Source organism: Microcebus murinus, chromosome 32 (genome assembly GCF_040939455.1).
Source record: "Microcebus murinus isolate Inina chromosome 32, M.murinus_Inina_mat1.0, whole genome shotgun sequence".
NCBI lineage: Eukaryota > Metazoa > Chordata > Mammalia > Primates > Cheirogaleidae > Microcebus > Microcebus murinus.
In genome coordinates, this window is record NC_134135.1 from 4,060,040 (window position 1) to 4,074,067 (window position 14,028).

General features: G+C 38.1%; 1 protein-coding gene across 3 annotated transcripts in view; it reads left to right on the forward strand.

Moving 5' to 3' along the window:
• The window catches only part of LOC105859977 (uncharacterized), a 50,313-nt gene extending 36,556 nt beyond the window's left edge, over positions 1-13,757 (forward strand). Inside the window, exon 6 of one of the 3 annotated variants that reach the window (XM_075998943.1) lies at positions 829-13,755. In XM_075998943.1, the coding sequence (XP_075855058.1) occupies positions 829-2,426 (1,598 nt within the window). In that variant the 3' untranslated portion in view covers positions 2,427-13,755. Of the gene's footprint in view, positions 1-828 lie in introns of all 3 variants that reach the window. The other 2 variants (XM_012744302.3, XM_075998942.1) reach the window with 2 other exon arrangements.
• The last annotated feature ends 271 nt before the right edge of the window (positions 13,758-14,028 follow it).

The window sequence follows — 14,028 nt, forward strand, 5'->3', positions numbered from 1 at the left end:
GGATGAGTAACTCTATTAGCAACACAGCTTAGATCTTGTGTCTCCCTTGAAATTATCCTTCCTGTGCTCCTCTGTTTCCTATGACCTATTGTTTTTGGTACTGCTTGGATCAGCAGTTGTTCCTAAGAACATGAGTCAGCATGCAGTCCCAGGATCAAGTCTTCTTTTTCTCACTTAATGTGGAAATTGGGGTTAGATACATAAATGTTGTAGACCTCCTGTTTTTATTTGAAAAGAGATAATTTATCTCAAGGTTCTTCTAACAAGTTAGTGCTGGTCAATGGCTAAAAATATTTCATGGTGAATGTAAAGACTGCAAGATTGTGACTAGAACTTCAGCAGGTGAATTTTGGCCAATAAAATTATTCAGGCCATGGTTGCCTGGATTATGTCACATAGGATTTTATTTTTTAATTTGTTCCAAACAGTGTATTCTCCGACCCTAGTTAATATATTTTCCTAGTATAAGTACATAATTCTCTTTCATTATTGGTTAGCCATGTGCTTTCATCTCATTGCTGTGTGCTTTGGCTTAATGGTGGAACAATCCTCCTCCTTCGAGGGTCAGTATAGGTTTGTATGGTCTGTTCTGGTGATAGATTGTTTCATAATAGGGTTCCCTGCAATTATTTTAAATAATGTGTAACCATCTTTTCTGTGTTTTAAAAATACCTCATTTTCCTAAAACTTGCATATCACAATTGGAGGTTTTATAACTCTGCTTATTATACCTGCATTACTCTTGGTGTTAGGTTATGTATTTCAATAGAAGGTATTTAATAACCATCTGCAATTCATTATAAACCTTTGGTTCTTTATATCTTATAGGTATCTCTCCTATATGTATGATAAGTGAATTCCCACCTAAAGAAAACAGTAATACAGGAGAAATATCCCTAACAGGGATGTTGGAAAGGAATGAAAGCCATGACATGGAAGATTTTTGGTTTAGGAAAATCCAGAAAAATATACGAAACTTTCAGTATCAGTGGCAAGTCGCTGAAACACATTACCAAAGAATGCATAATACCCATGAGGAAAATCTCAGTGGTAGAAGAGATCAGCATGATAGAAGGAATGTAGGAAATATGTTTTTTAAAAATGAGCTTGGATTAAACTTTCACTCACATCTATCAGAACTGCAGCTATTTAAGGCTGAAGAGGAAATTTATGAATGGAATCATATGCAGAACTATGTCAACAATTCCTTGGTTTCTCCACCGGATAGAATTCCTTCTACTATCAAACCTCACATATGTCATGAAGATATGAATGATTTTATGGATTCATTATTTACACAGAAACAGAAAGCACACATAGAGACAGAACATTTCAAAGTTAATGAGTTTGGCAAGACCTTTAATCAAGGCTTACATGTCACTGTACATCAAATAATCCATGCAGAAGAGAAACGATTTGAATGTAATATATGTACTAAGGTCTTTAATAAAAAATCATACCTTGCAAGTCATCAGAGAATACATACTGGAGAGAAACCTTACAAGTGTAAAGAATGTGGCAAGGTCTTCAATAATATTTCACATCTTGCACAACATCGGAGAGTACACACTGGAGAGAAACCTTACAAATGTAATGAATGTGGAAAGGTCTTCAGTCAAATTTCACACCTTGCACAACATCGGAGAATTCACACTGGTGAAAAACCTTACAAATGTAATGAATGTGGAAAGGTATTCCATCAGATTTCACACCTTGCACAACATCAGACAATTCATACTGGAGAGAAACCTTACAAATGTAATGAATGTGGTAAGGTGTTCAGTCGAAATTCATACCTAGTACAACATCTGATAATCCACACAGGAGAGAAACCTTACAAATGTAATGAATGTGGCAAGGTCTTTAATCATATTTCACACCTTGCACAACATCGGAGAATTCATACTGGAGAGAAACCTTACAAATGTAATGAATGTTTGAAGGTGTTCAGTCATAAGTCATCCCTAGCAAATCATTGGAGAATTCATACTGGAGAGAAACCTTATAAATGTAATGAATGTGGCAAGGTATTCAGTCGCAATTCATACCTTGTGCAACATCTAATAATTCATACTGGAGAGAAACCTTATAAATGTAATGAATGTGGCAAGGTGTTCACTCAAAATTCACACCTTGTAAATCATCAAAGAATCCATACTGGAGAGAAACCTTACAAATGTAATGAATGTGGCAAAGTCTTCAGTCAAAATTCATATCTTGTATATCATTGCAGAATTCATACTGGAGAGAAACCTTACAAATGTCATGAGTGTGGAAAGGTCTTCAGTCTAAACTCCTCCTTGGCACATCATCGGAGAGTTCACACTGGAGAGAAACCTTACAAGTGTAACGAGTGTGGCAAAACCTTTAGTGTGCGTTCAAGCCTTACTAACCATCATAGAATCCATACTGGAGAAACCTTTTAAGTATCATGAAATCAGTGTGGCAAGTGGGAATTCGTATGTTGCACATCATCAAGAGATTTCATCCTGTGGAGAAATTTTATTAATGTGACAATGTAATGAATGTAATGAATGTAATTAACATGGGAAGGTATTATGTCACCATTAAAGCCTTGAAAGACATTAGATAATTCACAGTAAAAGTAAAATTTAAAGTGTGATGAATGCAGCAAAGCCTTTAGTCATTACTTAAGGCATAATAACTGCCAGTTAATGCATAGTGGAGAACAGCCTTACAAATGTATTGAATGTGACGAGCTTCAGGGTAGAATTTGGACATCAGTATTCTCCAAACAATTCTTGCTTGAGACAAACCTAACAAATGCCAATCTCTTAGTGTACTTTCACTCCTTAGGCACATCAGATAACTCATACAGGAGAGAAGCCGTTCAAACGTGGGAAGGTCTTCTGCCACAATTAACACCTTACACATCATCAGAATTCGTACCTGAGAGAAAACTTAGAAATACGATGAGAGTTTCAAAACTTTGTTATGAGTTCAAGCATGATCAGAACAGGGAATTCATAATTCCCTTTCATGTAATTATAATGTATGTGACAGATATTTTCATGGCTTCAAACTCAGTAGGCATCAAAAAATAAATCTTTGGTGAAACCATACAAAGCTAAGGTGCATGATTAGGCATTTATTGAAACATCAAAACTGATGATGTCAGCCAGTCCTGGTGGCTCACACCTCTAATCCTAGCACTCTGGGAGGCCAAGGCCGGCAGATAGCTAGAGATCAGGAGTTTAAAACCAGCCTCAGCAAGAGTGAGACCCTGTCTCTGCTAACAATAGAAATTTAATTTACCACCTAAAAAAAAATATACAAAAAATTAGCTGGGCATGGTGGTGCATGCCTGTAGTCCCAGCTACTTGGGAGGCTGAGGCAGAAGAATTGCTTGAGCCCAGGAGTTGGAGGTTGCTGTGAGCTAGGCTGATGCCACAGCACTGTAGCCGAGGCAACAAAGTGAGAATCTGTCGAAAATAAAAGAACAAACAAACAAACATGATGTCAAACACCAGAGTGTTCTTCCTGGAGAGGAACTCCACAAATATAGTGAATGTATGGAGCCTTTTAGTCCAACATTCAAGAGTTTTTGTCACAAAAGGTTCATACTTGATAAAAACAAGGCAAATGTAGTGAACCTCTAGTTCACTAAGGTGCATCCTTAGGATTCATTAAAGAATTTTATTCTCAAATGAACACTTGAAAATTTAATGATATTGTAGATTATTTCGTCAATTCTCATAATACACTCCACATTGGAGAGTTCATAGAGTAAAGAAGTCTCAAATTCTCCATGATTAACCTTTGATATATACTGCATAATAATTACAAGTCAAAATTATGTTAAAAGTCATGTCATATATCAAAAGTAAAAGGACATTAAATGTGCAATTATTGTCAGGTTAGAAAATATTTTATTCCATTATTGCAAGTTTTTTGGAAAGGCTACTTTATTTTTGACTTTCAAACTGAAGTTTGGAATCTGTTTTTATTAATATTATTCCTTTCTTATACTCATTTAATCATCCTCTAGAGGAAAGAGCCTGTTTTTTTAGGTGAGGCTGATTTCTGTTCACATACCTGGAGATCAAGGATACTACCATGTGAAATTAAATATTAAAATTAGGATTTGGAAGGGGCTAAGAATAATGTAAACTTATTATCAGTCATGCTCGTTGCATTCAAGGTACCGTTTTCCATGCTGAACACCACTGTGGTAAATAGGAAAGGAATGCTATGATAAAATACAGTATCCAATACCATAGGAGACTAGAATTTTTATGGGAGGAAACTACTATGTTAGCTGGGACTGATTAAATAGTAGAAATTGTGCAGGGAAAATGGTAGCACCTTCTCCATTCAATAGAAATAGCTATTAGATATCAAGATTGACGAAAAATACTGTTACCCTTCAAACTGAAAAGAGAACATGTATCAGACAGGAAAATTGAATCAGAACAACCAAAATAGCATATACTTGATCAGGAATCACATTTAACTGCTGGCATTATTTCCTATTGTTTTATTCAAACTATATCATAGGTTTTATGTATGAATAACATTCTTTTTTATAACTATTATCATGTTTGTTCTTCCAGCATAATTTTATTTCACCTCAGTAGGATACTTCATATTTGACATAACAATGTACCATTTGCTTGTAAGGGTAAAGAATCTATAACAATATTTTAGTGGTGGAATCAACACAGTATTGAGAAGTTATAAGTATGTTTTGCACTTGAGTCATCCTCTCTGCCATCTGACTTGAGACACTTATGTGGGTATAATGAAAATCCCATAGCAGTGCAGTTTTGTACTCTGAGACCTAAAAGCCTGCATTACTATTGCTGAACATGGATTGTATTATAAATCTAAATGCAGCTGGGCCTGGTGGCTTACACGTCTAATCCTAGCACTCTGGGAGACCTAGAAGGGAGGATCACTTGAGGTCAGGAGTTCGAGACCAGCCTGAGCAACATAATGAGACCCTGTATCTACAAAAAGTACAAAAATAGGCTGAACATGGTGGAGCATGACTGTACCTCCAGGTACTTCGGAGGCTGAGGTAGGAGGATCATGTGAGGCCAGATGTTTGAGGTTGCAGTGAGCTATGATGACACCGCTGCTCTCTAACCCAGGAAATAGAGTGACACTTCTATCTCAAAAAATGAAAATATTCTAAATGCCTATCTTGCATGCCAAATAAGATAGATGGTATAGGCTTTAATTTACACAATGTAAAAATACAAACGTACAATATGAAAAATATTACAAAATAAAAGTATATGTAAGGAATAAGGATAAAAATAACTTCTCTTTAGGGTGCTTGGTGAATTTTTATTTTACATAAACCCAGTAACTTCATAAATTTACCCCTATTATATTTTTGGTAATTTGTACTTGTGACCACTTCACTGGACCTGCATTGACCACTCCCTAACAATTGGTTTGTTTTTCAAAAATGATGATGCTATTCGTTAAAGTGGTACGTAGATTATGATCACATACTGCAATGTTCTGGGAGAAGCAGAGTAGACTTCCTAAACTGGTCCAAAAATGCCTCAAGAAAGCAGGGAAATATCACTTCCTTATGTTATAGTGGTGATGACATGAGGCAGGGCTGAGGGTACCCTGTACCAGTTTGGGAATTCCTGCTGCCAAGGAATGGAGCACTCATAGGCTTTATTATGACCTTTCCCAGAAAGGCCAAACACGGAGAGGGAGTGGAGAGGCTTAAAAGGTGTCTTTAGTCAAACACCAAAAAATGGAGTCATACTCTTAATAAAACCCTGTATGTTGGCTCACGCCTGTAATCCTAGCACTCTGGGAGTCCGAGGCAGGCAGATGGCTCGAGGTCGGGAGTTCAAAACCAGCCTGACCAAGAGCGAGACCCAGTCTCTACTATAAATAGAAAGAAATTAATTGGCCAACTAATATATATAGAAAAAACTAGCCAGGCGTCGTGGCCCATGCCTGAAATCCCAGCTAATTGGGAGACTGAGGCAGCAGGATTGCTTGAGACCAGGAGTTTGAGGTTGCTGTGAGCTAGGGTGGTGCCATGGCACTCACTTCTAGCCTGGGAACAAAGCGAGACTCTATCTCAAAAAAGAAAAAAAGAAAAAACCCTGTATGTTAACTCTTGATACTCCTGATATTTGTATCGCATAATTTTCATTCAATCATTTGTGATAGGGTCTCACCCTGTTGCCCAGGTTGGAGTGCAGTGGCACAATCATAGCTAACTGCAGTCTTGAACTCTCAAGCTCAAAGCAGCTCCCCTGCTTCAGCCTCCTAAGTAGTTGTGGACTACAGGTGTTTGTCACCACACCCAGCTAATTTTAAAATTCTTTTTATAGAGATGAGGTCTTGCTATGTTGCTCAGGCTGGTTTCAAATGCCTGGCCTCACAAGATCCTCCTGCCTTGACCTTTCAAAATGCTTGGATTATAGGCATGACCTACTGTGTTTCCCTAAAAATAAGACAGGGCTTTATATTTGTTTTTCTTCTAGAAGACACCCTAGGACTTATTTTCAGGGGATGTGTTATTTTTTTAAATTATGGTACAACAATCTACCTTTATTTAAATATAGTTAAGTCATCTTCTTCTGGAACATCATCATAACTCTCCAAAGCCCGAATACCATCCTGAATTTCTTGCGACTCTATTTCCTTTAGAACCATTGGCCCCAATCTCTCATGTCGAGCAATAGAGCTCTCATGGGGCAGATGAGACGGGCTGCTCTTCTTTCCCGCTCCGTGAGGAAATGCATTGGTTGTGCAGATACAGTGCGTAGCCTCGCCCATCATTAGGTCTTATTTTCGGAGTAGGGCTCATATTGTGCAAATGCTTAGAAATCCTACTAGGGCTTATTTTATGGGTAGGTCTTATTTTCGGAAAATATGGTACTGCACCTGGCAATAATTTTCATAGATACCATTCCACAATATGGTTGTTGAAAATGTTTTTGGAATACTATTTAAATTGCTTAACATATTTTTATTGTAATTTAATAAAAGATAATATGTGGAATGTTTATTCAATAAAAATATTAAGTAATTTTGCTGGAAGCATTTTCCAAATGTCTATAAAAGTATAGATTTCAGATCATCGTATTACCATATGACATGGCTCATTTTCAAGTATAGAAAAATCTTTATGCATGAATTTTCTTTATTTTTCCTTTCATACACTAATGCAAATAATATATTTAATCTAAATTTTTTCCATGTTCTATTTCAATGATAAATTTAGGGGCTGCAAATTGACCAAGGGGTTGAAAAAAAACAAAAAATATTTGGGGGATACATAAATGAAAGTGCTGTTTGGAGACAATATTTTATGACATGGAAGTACACATAATTCAATGGCTGATACAAACTAGTTGCTCTATGATTATTAGAAAGAAATGTTACTTTAATCCAATGAAAACTGATAAATTGCAGGAGGTTTAACTGAAGTCTCTTAATGTGGGAGTTGGCAAAGATCAGGTGTTTGAAAGGCAACTGTGTTGATGCTAAGCAATTATATCTAACTAATCTCAGCTAACGATATCTGAAAATTATATAAAAATGAAAATATCTGAAAATTAAATAAAAATTATATAAAAATAATGATATAGAAGGGAGAAAGTCTCCAAGATTTTAATTTTAGTTTGTGAGGGGGAGATAATATCCCTTTCCTAATGCCTAGTGGCCAGTCACTTCCCATTGGCTGGCATTCCTATTCAGATCCAGGGAATCTTACAAGGTGATAGGACATTTGTGCTAGTTTTACCATGCAAAATGACATCCAATATTCTCTATTTTTTCCTTCAGAAATAGCTAATAATTATATTTGTATTTAAAGAGCTGTTTCTTATGTCTGCATATACATTTTTCTTTATATCAATCACACAGAATCACTGTTCTGCCAGGCATAGTGGCACATGCCTGTAGTCCCAAGTACTTACGAGGCTGAAGCTAAAGCATCACTTGAGCCTCGGAGGTTGAATTTAGCCTGAGCAAAATAGTAAGACCTTGTCTTTAAAAAGTATCTTTATTCATCATGACATGAATAGGTTTACCACCAATACCTACTGTGTTTTCCCCAAAATAAGACCTACCTATAAAATAAGCCCTAGCAAGATTTCTAAGCATTTGCACAATAGAAGCCCTACTTGGAAAATAAGACCTAATGATCGGTGTGGATACGCAGCCTGTCTGCACAATCCATGCATTTTTTGGCCGAGCAGTAAAGAAGACGTGCAGCCCTTCTCATCTGCCCCATCTTGACAGCTAGTATCCCAGAGTTGACCAGAAAGGTGCGAGCAGCCCAACCAACAAGATTGGCTCCTCCTGTCAGGTCCCGGCCATCCTGTGTGTGCTGGAAGCTGAGGCTTTGAAGGGAAAATAACAAATACCCTGAAAATAAGCCCTAGGGTGTCTTGTTGAGGAAAATATAATACTCTGTCTTTTTTTCAGGGAACACGGTAATATCCTGAAATTACTGTTTGCAATTCTGGGGTGAATGTATGTAGAAATACAATTATAGACTGACTTAAATATCAGAGTATATTACTATTTGGATAAAACATTAACAATCATCATGAGTGTGGATCATAGCAAATCATATTAAGCAGCATCAGGGATTGATGTAGAGTCACTAAACTCTTCCCTTCTCCACAAGCTCAGCAAATACCCCAGGATTTATTCCTACAAACCAAAGGGATATCTAGACCAGTTTCTACCAGGTAGGATAATTTTTCTGCTATGAGAACCTCTCTAGATTCCTGTTATACGATTGCCCTTAACAAGTACCCTCTTATAATAAAATAGAAAATACCATACTCCTTCTTGCTGCTGGGATGACAGATAAACAAACCATGAAGATCTCAGCACCAGGATGTGTGTGAGAGAAAGGCAGGCCCTGCGGTAAAGATTTGTGATCCTCAGACCTCACCTCATCACAGGACCACAATCATCACTGCACTTGGAAATATTTTTTAACAATTTATCCTAGTTCTCAAACACCAGGAGCGATTACAAATGTCCAGTAAGTACTAATATCTCCAGAAAAAATGGTTGGAGTGTTTTAGAGAGGCTACTTCATTTCCATGAGTCCTGGAGGCAGATGGCCTCACATGGAGACAGCAGGAAATGTTGAGGTCTTAGCCATGAGGGAGTCAGAGTCAAATATGTGTCTCACTGGATTTTCTGCTTCCCTGAGATTTCCTTCCATTTAAAAACATATCAAATTCTTTTCTAATGCTGAGATCCCTGAGCTTTCATATCCCTTCTGTGTTATGGGGAGAGGAATGAGATGACACAAAGAGACTGAGCATGATTGATTAATGTGATAAGAGTACAAAGAAGAAAATGATGCCAAGAATTGATATTGAAAAATATGCCGGGTGCAGTGGCTCACACCTGTAGTTCCAGTACGTGATTTTAAAAGTAAATAAATGGAGGAGAAGGCAAATTTGCATGCAAACGAAATCCAAATAAGTTATGTAAATTGTTCTCTCTCAGTGAGGGAGAAAATCATTCCCAAGTCCTCAAGTGTAGGCTGTGGACAGTTACTCCCTGTTAAAGAATACAGTATCTAGGGGAGTGGAGATTACATTTACAGCATAGAAACCTGACAAGCCCAAATTTAGCCAGGTGATCATGGTCAACACAAGCAGCAGTAAGTCCTGTTGATAGTGTGCACCCTTCACATGATACCATGAACATAGTACTTTCCTTGAAGGTCTTTTTCCAGACAACACCAGTCTAATCATGAGAAAAACACCAGACAAGTCCAAAAGAGTTGCTTTTGCCAGTGCCAGCAATGACAGTACCATTGTACCTAAGCAATAGTTCTCAAAACCTTTAAGTTTTTCCAAAGCAAGGAAAGTCTGAAAATTGTCAAAGCCCCGGGGAAAATAAGTAGAGATGAGCACTGCTTGTAAGGTGGTACCATAAAGGAGAGAAAGGAAGTGATGAAGGATGTTAGGTAAAATCTAAGGAAATCTGCATAAAGTATGAATCTGTTAACAAATATATCTCAGTAGTGATCATGTACTGTGTAGAGGCTAATAGAAACTCTCTGTATTATCTTTGCAATTTTTGTCTAGAAATCTAAAACTGTTCCAACAATAAGTTTCATTAAAATTTGAAAGACATTACAGAAATTGTATGATTCGATGAATACTGATTTGGAAACCCTTAAACAATGGCAATTTTCTAAGAAAATGCACTCTACCAGTATTGACATTGTTAAAGGCAGAACATGTATATAGCAGAATATCCAGAGAAAAGATGTATAAGATTTGTATAAAATTTCTCACAAACAAAAGCATCATGATGAGATCATTTAACAGAAAATCCTGGTATGTTGTAAATACATTAAAATCAATGGTATTTGAAATATTCACTGATCATTGAAAACTAGGAAAACTTCAATCTAACTATTAGTGTTTGAACAGAACATTGGGACTATAAGTAAGACATGAAAGGCTTGTGTTATAAGCCAAAGGTACAAGAACATAAAATCTAATAATGCAATATAAGACACATTAGGTCACATATGTTACAGTTCCATTCATACGCAATACCCACAACAGGAAAATGTGTAGATACAGATAGCAGATTAGTGGTCGCCTGAGAAGGGAGAAGGGAGGAAGGAATGGGGAGTGACTGCTTGTTAGGTACAGGGTTTCCTCTGAGGTGATGAAAACATTGTGGAAGTAGATAGTTTTGATGGTTACACAACATTGTGAATATGTAAATGTCACCAGGTATGAATTTTATGCTATGTGCATTGATTCACAATATAAACATAGAAAAAATAATTTATAATGATAAATATAAATAATGAAAACAATAAAATAATCAAATATAATGAATAAATACAATAGAAATAATATATAAAAATAATATATAATAAATGAAAATAGGTAGGTACGACAGTCACCAATTTTCCTTTAGATCACTTGTAAAATTGATATTATTAGATTATGTATATTCTATCAGATTTTATTTCATTGCAGGTTTCATGCAGTTTACATGGCTCAATTACAGAACATGGAATGACACACAACATAAAACACTGACACAGACACACATGGACATGACAATGATTCAAGTGACCAATGCACCGGTCACTTTATTTTTATACCCTACAGATCCAAGGTTAGTTCCTTGTACGTGAGCATCTGAGCATAGCAGCGATATTAGTTATTTCCAGAGTTGTTTCAAAACAGGAACAATTCCCATGGTCTCAGACCTCAAAACGGCTACTAAAGTTAAGATGCCAGACAGAGCTCAAAAGCCAAAGCCGAGATAGGCAACATAAAACAATGCAGCCATTTGAAGTGCTTCTTGGTCTCAATCCCAAGTGGCGGATCCTCCCTAGCCCCACGGCTGTGCATGTCTTAGGTCGCCCCCCTCCATGGGGAGTCTTACCCATTATTGACTACCAACCACCAAAGGGGGCCAGTTCTTAGGAGAGTTCTTGTTCTTGTTCTCCTGGCCTCCAGACTCCCACCACGGGGGCCCTCCGTGTGGGAGTTGGGAGCATTTGCTTATGTGCAACAACTCAGGCCTCTTATCAAGTCACAAGGCAGCAACCGTGTCTGAAGAAAATGCTGACTACCGCTGCGTCAGGCAGCACACGCACATGACAGGCTCTAGTGAATGATTAGCATAAGGCATCACACCAGAATCAGCCCCCAACATGCAGTAGCATAAACAAATGAGAATCACTGGGAAAACCTTGAATAGGAAACACTATGAATGATGTTGGCCTACTGTTTTCAAATCCTCCTCAACTAAAGGGCATGGAGCTGATGCATGAGTAGAATGACTGGTGATGGACCACCACCTTTTGCCATAGGCCAAAGTGCAACATTAATTATTCTTTAGGTGAAAACAAATTCAAATGTCTTCTGAAGTCTGTCTAATTTGTAGGCTTTGTTACCCACACCTGACAGAACGTTCAGAAAGGGGAAACAAAGAGAAAGCCTAAAATTGATTACAATCTTCACAGAAAATGTTTTCTAGTAATTTTACTGAATTCATATAAGGTGATTTTGAAATTATAGTATATTTAGAAATTATTGAAGTAAGCATATTATATCAACAAAGTTTATTCAAAAAGTATTTGAGGTTATCTCATCTCCTGTGGAGTAGACAAGAAGTTGAAGGAAGAACTACATAAATAATATCTACTTTTACAAACTTATTGTGCTTTTTAAAGTGATTGTTGGTGACTTAACTTATCACTGGCCTTTGTCCTCCATGTCACGCAAGCCAGCTGTTGTCTCTGTGAACTTCTCTGGAACTGAGTCCTGGGTTGACTGCCTCTGGATTGAATGTGGAGGAGAAAGGGAAAAGATATCTATTTTGTTCTGTGGGTCGTCAGCACAAAATTCCACATTTGAGCCAGGCTCAGTGGCTCACGCCTGTAATCCTAGCACTCTGGGCAGCCGAGGCGGGCAGATGGCTTGAGTTCAGGAGTTCGAAACCAGCCTGAGCAAGAGCGAGACTCTACTATAAATAGAAAGAAACTAATTGGGTAACTAATATATATAGAAAATATCAGCCTGGCATGGTGGCACATGCCTGTAGTCCCAGCTACTCGGGAGGCTGAGACAGCAGGATCGCCTCAGCCCAGGAGATTGAGGTGCTGTGAGCTAGTCTGACGCCACGGCACTCACTCTAGCCTGGACAACAAAGTGAGACTCTGTATCAAAATAAATAAATAAATTTTATTAAAAGAATTAAAATAAGTGAGTAATTTACATGCTCTTGCAGAGCGTTTGAGAGCAATGTGTTTTGGACTGGGTCCTTGTGACAAACAAGGTTGCTGCTTAGAGGCATAACAAAGGACCTGAGGTTTTGCACTAAGGCAAGAGCTGCCCAGCCCCACGGCAGTGGGGGGGTCTGGAGGCCACATGATAAACATATCATTCCTGTGATTGCTGCTTAGCCCCATGAGATGGCTGGTTAGTCAATGACAGGTAAGATTCCTCAGGGAGGAACAACCTATGACAGACACAGCCGCTATGGGCCAGCCTAGAAGAACCATGGCTGCCTTGCCCAACCTTGCTAATCTTGGTCTGTGATCTATGCCTGGTGCCTAGAGCAACCACCTGGAAACCTTGAGTCAGGGGACATCTGTGTCCTTTAGGCTACGTGTTTCGCAATTTATGGCCATTGCTGTAATGCCTAGGTGGTGATGTACAGGGAACTAACTTTAATATTTCAGAGTATAAAAATAAACTGACCAGTGCATTGGGCACTAGAGTCATGTACTGTCTGTGTGTGTCTGTGTCTTTCTTTTAAGTTCTGTGTTCATCCCCCGTCCTGTAAACGGGCCACAGCACAATATGTTTAGTGTTGCAAGATTTCCCTTCTGAGCCTTTAAACATTGTCAGTGATTCTCAATATGTTCTTTATATTACTTCTCAACTTCCCACTGTTTCTTTACCACTTACCCCCAAACAACTTTACAATATTTGTTCTTTCATTTGAAGACTCTCCTTCAAGCTCGCCACTTTACTATTTTTATTGTGCATATTCGATCTCATTGTGGATTACCAGGTCCTTTGTCTAAAGGCAATGAAAGTGTTGATTCTCTTCTCATTGCACCCGTTCAAGAAGCCCTTACTGAACATGCTCTTCATCATACCGATGCTAAAGGCCTTCAATGTCGTTTCTTGCTCTCCCGTAAGCAAGCCCCTGCAGTAGTTCGTTCTTGTGCTACCTGTGCTCCTCTCACCATCCCTCCCTCCCCTCCCTTCCGGGTGCAATCCACCTGGATTATGAGGGAACCATATTGGCAAATAGATGTCACTTATGTTGCTTCCTTTGGACAACTCCGTTATGTCCACCACACCATTGATACCCATTCTCATATTCAGTCGGCCACGGCCCAAAGCTCTGAAAAGGCTGATGCTGTCATTACTCACCTTCTTCTTTTTTCACAGTCATGGGACTTCCAGAAATTGTTAAAACTGACAATGCTCCTGCATATACCTCTCATAAACTTGCTGATTTCCTTGCTTTTATTCTGTCCATCACAATACAGGC